Source organism: Centruroides vittatus, unplaced genomic scaffold (genome assembly GCF_030686945.1).
Source record: "Centruroides vittatus isolate TY-2023 unplaced genomic scaffold, ASM3068694v2 contig_3269, whole genome shotgun sequence".
In the NCBI taxonomy this organism is placed as follows: domain Eukaryota; kingdom Metazoa; phylum Arthropoda; class Arachnida; order Scorpiones; family Buthidae; genus Centruroides; species Centruroides vittatus.
The window spans coordinates 4,537-11,435 of record NW_027122100.1 but is presented as its reverse complement, the minus strand read 5'-3'; the positions used below and the strand labels follow the sequence as shown (position 1 = coordinate 11,435).

Sequence of the window (6,899 nt, the reverse complement as noted above, 5' to 3'; positions counted from 1 at the left end):
TTAAACATATCTTTTTAAAATAATTATTAACATGTATACTGTACAGTTGCCATAGTAACAATTTATAAACAAGATTTTATACGAATACTTAATTCTTAAAATTTCAATAGCTTTTTCACATCTAGCAAGTATGAAAGCGGCTCATTTCCTCCCGAGTTTAGTAAAATATGATGATCCGATACTTATTTCACAGAAACCGGAAGACGAAACAAAAGAAGCTGTAAGTTGTCATTGGAGTCGATCAATTTTTTTTACGTGGAATCCGTTCATATTGCTGTTTGAATTTTAGCGCTTCTTCTATTGATTTGAATTTGTTGTTTCGCTTGGAACCACGCGACGATCGTTACAAGTAATTGAAAACTGGATTAAACGACCGACTGTTAAGGTTCGGCCTACCGCTCTGGAGGACCCGGGTTCGAATCCGGATAGCTTGAAAAACCCGAGGAATTTCTCGGATATTTCGAGTCCCGTCTCTTACTACCTGGCCATCCTCTGTGGACTTGGCCGAAAAAGTCTTCTTAGTGTGATAGAGTTTTAAAAGTACTATTGGATATTGAATGAATGATAAACTGTGATTACAGAGCAACACAGTGAAAACGTCAACCCATCACTCTGGATGACCATGATTTTAGTCAGTTAAGAATCTCAGAAAATTTCAAAGTATGATTTTACGATTCAGGATACAGCTATACTCCTTGCCTGCCCAGCCTATTTTTAACTTTCCCTCCTTTAGAGCACTAAAGGTTTCTTTTTATCATTTTTTATTATGGGTTCGGCCAGGTTCACAATTGGTGCAACCGGGTGGTGAGCCCGACAGATTCGGAACAGACCGCCCACGAAAAATTCCTGGGGTTGCTCTCCTGGATCAGATCTCGGGTTCCCCAGAGCGGCAAGCTGACGTCTTAACCGCCTCGACCATCCCATCGTCTTAGCTGGTTCTAACAAATATTATAACAATAATTAGTTAATTAAATATGATGATTTATGACAAAAGTTTAATAAATGTATTGTCAAATTATATCAATATTTGTTATTTAAAATTTTTTATACAATGTTTCTTAAAGAATATTACTTTTTCATTTTATTTATCATTTTTTTATATTTTAATTATTAAATAATTTGTTTCACTTATTAGTTATAATGATTTCAGGAAGCAATAAAGCCTGTTTCCCCGACGAAAGGAGAGTTGTCTGACGTATTAATATACGAAAAGAAAGAAGATAAGGGAAATATTTTAGATTGTATTATCCCTCCCAGGTATTATACAGCATTATCAATAGCTTTCTACATTCAAATTATACAAACTTTCCAAAGAAAAAGTTTCTTTTTATAATAAAATTCGTTATTTTATATAGAAAATATAAAGAAAATGATATAACTTGGATTCAACACGTGTCGACTACTCTCGCATCAAGAGAAGATGTTATTAATTTACAAGAAGAATTAAATCAAAAACTAACACAAAACCAAGCACGAGAAACTGGAATATGTTTCATTCGTAGAAAATTATATGACGAATGTTTCGGTAAGGATTTTTATTGTATTTTCGAATATTACGTGAAGGCCATCATATCTTTCATTAAATAAGTGGTTTTTTTTTTAAAATTCGCGGACGATGGATTCAATTCTCGAGCTTTCAACACATTGAGCCGAGGATAGGCCTATGTAGTTCTTATATTTTCAATCAGGTAGATGATTTTTGCTTAGATTTTCCATATTAATAAGTATGATGTTATGATCGGCTTTCTTAGGAAAAATCTACATATAAACCAAATTTTTCGATTGAAGTATTTTAAGTAAGATATATATAAGTGAGTTAAATTCCGCAAATATTCGAAATATTTAAAATCATAATTCTAATTTTAAAAAAAATTATGAAAGAACAAGATACATTTTCTATAAAATCAGATTCGCGATGTTCTGTATATAAGACGTTAACTTTACAACAAACTTTTAACCCTTTTAGTATCCACTAGTTGAAAGTAGTTCAAAAAATAAAACATATTCGAAATTTACAAATTTTCAACGTTATTGTGCGTAATATTTAATGAATTCATAATTATAACACAAAAATCCCGATTAACCGAGGTTCTGCATTATCCGAAGTGAATTGTGGAAGAAATAAGACGAGAATGGAGTACAAACACATTGTGGAATTATGTTCTGTCTTGTATATTTCTGTCGCGTACGTGAAACAGTTACATTTCTGCATACATTGTGACCGATTGTAAATACTGTACATATAGTTAGTGAATTTGTAGAAAAACGCATTAAGGCATCAGGCAAGCAAAGCATTCAAAGGCCAAGGCGAGGCATGTAAAACTTTATCGCTTCCATCATCTGGAGCTAATCACAGATTGTATTATCTGTGATTAGCTCCATTGTTCTCTAAGTTATTTCGGTAAATGTTATGACTATCTCGAATGGCGTCTTCAACTCCAATTTGTTTGTTATGAATTTATTATAATAAAAATATAAATGGATTTTTACAGATGAACTTATCCGTCAAGTGACATTACATAGCACTGAACGAGGCTTATTATTATTGAGAGTCCGAGATGAACTTCGCATGACTCTTTCAGCTTATGAAACTCTTTATGAAAGCAGCGTAATTTTTGGAACACGCAAAACGTTGCAAGCTAAACAAGACATAGAAGAAACAGATAATGTAGTAAGTTATCAAAATTTTACAATGATTTTATTCAAAATTTAAATATTTTATAATGATATATATAAAGTACTTCATCTACACTTGATTAAATATTCTAGAAATTATTGTCAATTTTATCGATATTGACAATAGAAACCAGAATTACAAAAAAATTTTACCAATAAATTTTAACCAGTGGCGCGTTATCCTATAGGCAAAAAGAACAATTGCATGGGGTCCCCACTAGCAGGGGCCCAAATCAATCTTTTATAAGAAAATAACTTTCCAAAAAAAATTCCGGAGGAAAAACGTCTGAAGTCAACACCATACATGGGGTTCCGTAATTCAAATTTGCCTGGGCCCCATGAAGCTATAACGGGTCACTGATTTTACAGAGAATTGCTAAATTCTAAGAGTAGAACTGAACGTGAATCAAATAAAATTATCAAGTTATATGCCGAATATTTATCTCGCAATCAAATCTACTAGAAAATTTTCTTTCGTATTTATTGAACATTTTATAATAATACGACATACAATTAAATCAGAAGTTCTACAGTGGCTATATCGTAATAGTGAAGCCATTAAGAAAGATATGATTCTTACCTTAAGTTCAACGAGCAATTATTTATTGTGACACTCTCGCAATACCGGGCTGCAATTTCTATTGTATTCGTTGTCTGGGTTAATATGGAGGCTTTTAGCTTCAGGCGCTGTTCTCTCCGATGTTGCAATCATACGATCACTTTTTTGCCGGTTGAAGCTTACTGTTTGGTCATATGCGGGAAATAATGCTTTCCGGGAGGTCTTTTAAAGAAAACTGCCCCCTATTCAGGCGTTAAAGACGTGGAGAAAACATGGAAAACTCCACATGGCTAGCCCGTTTTGGCTAGGCACGAATCCACGACCGAACTTTCAGTGTTCAGGGAACGCTTGGCCATACTCAGAATGTAATGTATAAAGAAAAATTTTAATATATATTTTTTAATATAAAGGCCATCATCTGTTTGTGTGTGTGAATTCTCTATAACTTCTACTATTTTTGTCCATTCCGGGTGAAATTTTGTTTTGTTGCTCTTTATGTTACAACGGATAGTATAAACTACTTAATTTGTAGAAATATGAGCAACTGTTCTTGAATTTCTTGAAATCTCTCCTCTTCTCAATTCTTCAATTTCTACTTTCTCATAAAAAGTATTCCGTCATGCTTGACGGGGTATTTCTAGTATTTACATAATTAAAAAATCTTTTTAATATAAATTTAATATTAAAAAATTTACATAATTTTCGTAGTTGGAAAAACTTAGAAGCACCAGAGAAACTTTAAATCGACAAGTAGAAGAGCTTACTGCCAGATGTACAATGATTGAAAAAATCGCTAAAGAACGGAGAGAAACCGACGAAAAGAACTATACTAACGAAATACAGTTTTTGAAAAGAGTCAATCAACAGTTGAAGGTAATAATAACGACATATGTTACGATTTTAATTTTTACTTTGGGGCTGTTCATAAATTATGTCCGCATTTTTCTTGAAATTTTTACTTCGCGTCCCAGTTTGTCCAAGTTTCCGTAACGCCCACCCCTCTTCGGACGTCCAACAAAACTCGACCCCCCTTTAAAACCTTTAAAAACTTTATGAATGACAGATACCATAAATAGAAACGAGATACATACAAGAAATTACGAGATAAATATAAAAAAATGCATAAACCGTATAGAATTTAATGAAATAAATGGATTTTAATAAATATATAAATACTTTTTTATTATATATATATATTTAATATATATAAATACTTTTTATTAATTATTTACTTTAGAAATAAATGGACTTGTCCGACTTGTAGTAACCCCTTCCTGCCTTCCAGTCTGGACATCCTTTTTAAATAACACTTTTATAAATTTAAATGTGCAGATACTTGGTCAATATAAATTTTCCATATACTGTATTTGATATTTTATATAGAGTATTAAATACGAAATAATTTGAATTCAGTAGCGGAGTTTCAAATTTTGTGTCCCATACAAACGAGACAATAGAATCCCCGTTTCCAACCGTACCGCTACGGCATGTAAAATCCCTTTGTCAACAATAATTCTTTTTCATTTTTTGCTCCTACTTGATAAAACTGGCCCCCAGTTGTCCCGTATGCAGTTGCATAGTCTGCATCTATGGTAGCTCCGCCATAAACTTATAGTTTTCATAAATTGAATCTCATTCGAATAAAGAACTACCAAAATCAAAAAGACATAAGACTGAATAAAAGCAACAAAATCAAAGCAACATATAATCTAGTTACTGTACTTTTGACTAGTGTTTATAATAGTGGTATTAAATAAATAGTTCGGGTGTAAAAAATGGTAATCGCCATAATAAAAATTTAGAGAAAAACCAAAATTTAAATATCTTAAAGAAGATTTCTGCTTTATTTAATTTAATCAGAATAAAGTGTATGTTACAGTTAAAACTTAAATTTAATATTTAAATTGAAATACATTGCTGTTTAGCTGTTAGCACGCATTATAACGTACTAATGGAAATGGCATTACAATCTTTTACATCCGAACCCTTCAAATATAAATATTATATACGTATAGGTTTATATGAAATATATATTTAACATTTATTACTAAAAATATTTTATCGAATGAAAAAGAAAATTTTCACATCTGAAATTATATACGAGACATGGGCAAATGTGACTCTTTTTGAGTTACATGCGGCTCTTGCTGAAAGTGTTAATTTCTGTTTTTTTTTATTATTATTTTTACAATTTTATATTTATAATTTTGTGAAAATATGTTTATTTCAAAAATTCAATATTTGTTTTATATTATATTTATATTATATAATAAAATCGCGCGCCTTACCATACTATCCGCCACGACAGTACAGAACTGCGGCTCCCATGCATTTTGTAAAACCTACATTTTGGCTCCCACTGAACTCTTGCTTGCCCACCCCTGTTATATACTGTATGTACTGTACTGTACCCATACATACAATAGACGCTTGTTAATCCGGTCAATTCTTGCACAGAGGAATGCCAGATTATCGAGTGTATAGGACTAAAGTAATGAATTACATGTCCTATCGCCCTTCCGTACTGATTCTTTTTGGAGCTATACAGTGGGTGATCGGTTAACGAACAAAGTCTTGGAACGGATTATGTTCGTTAACCGATCATCCACTGTATTTTGTTATTGTTAAATTATGCACATGATATACAAGTTTAATTCTTTATTAAAGTTAATGTTACAAGTTTGTTATATGTATTTTAAATTGATAATCAGAATATTGAGAAACCGGATTAACGAGAGTCTACTGTATGTATGTGTATATATATATATATATGAATAAAACTGATTTAATCTTTTTTTTATTATTTAAGGCTCAGTTTAAAAGAATCGTCGATACTATAAAATAAGAAACAACGTAGGAATGAATGTTAAATTTAAAAATAAGTATATAATTTTCAATTTTGACAATGTCTTTGTTGAATTTATTTTCCGTATTTATTAAAATAAATTAACAGATTCATTCATTAGTAGTGATGATAATGAAAATAATTTAATGTTATTTCAATTTGTTTTTCAAATTGTATTTATTATATATCGCTAATTTGTTTTTCAAATTGTATTTATTATATATCGCTAATTTGTTTTTCAAATTGTATTTATTATATATATTTAAATTAAAACTATTTAATACATTAATTTATCTTTATTAAGTATACAAGTTTATACCTTTCATTTTATCAGCGTGCCCAGAAACAGCTTAATATATTGAATACAAGCATACCCAAGCATCATTTGAAGTCTATTAACGTTATCATAACTATTCTGATGCAATAAATAACTGAAGACACGAGTGGATGAAACTTGTTGCAAAATCAAAGTTTTGAGTGAATTGATGTTTAAGTTTTTATTACGAAGTTGTTTCGGTATACAGTAAATATATTCACGAAATAGTGTGTCGCAGAGAGTATTACAATATCGTTTAATTTCCGATATCTTTGATGAAGGCAGGCAAGAGATGTCCTCCATGATGAGATGTAATGTATACAGTCGAGTTTTGAATGATTGTAACACAACACCTTCATCCTCTCATGTTTTCAGTTAGGCTTATAGCTTACATCTCGTGTATCAAATTTGTGCGTTTTCTAGTTTTCGCATATTTATCAAATTCTCGTGTAATTGGTCTCTCTAGTTTTCCGAATCTGACTCGAAACACCTCGGAGTATGGT

General features: G+C 31.1%; 1 protein-coding gene across 1 annotated transcript; it reads left to right on the top strand.

The window, feature by feature from the left end:
- The first annotated feature begins 60 nt into the window (after positions 1-60).
- On the top strand, positions 61-6,080 carry LOC136973692 (33 kDa inner dynein arm light chain, axonemal-like). Its single transcript, XM_067268428.1, has 6 exons — positions 61-220; positions 1,151-1,257; positions 1,356-1,525; positions 2,493-2,671; positions 3,944-4,108; positions 6,045-6,080. The coding sequence occupies exons 1-6, from the start codon at positions 131-133 to the stop codon at positions 6,078-6,080; spliced, it is 747 nt and encodes a 248-aa protein (XP_067124529.1). The 5' UTR covers positions 61-130.
- The last annotated feature ends 819 nt before the right edge of the window (positions 6,081-6,899 follow it).

Excerpts from the sequence above, each read along its gene's own strand:
- LOC136973692 (XM_067268428.1), top strand. The coding sequence starts at position 131 with ATGAAAGCGGCTCATTTCCTCCCGAGTTTAGTAAAATATGATGATCCG. Across the intron at positions 221-1,150 it reads AAGACGAAACAAAAGAAGCT|GAAGCAATAAAGCCTGTTTC; the intron begins GTAAGTTGTCAT and ends TAATGATTTCAG. Across the intron at positions 1,526-2,492 it reads ATTATATGACGAATGTTTCG|ATGAACTTATCCGTCAAGTG; the intron begins GTAAGGATTTTT and ends GGATTTTTACAG.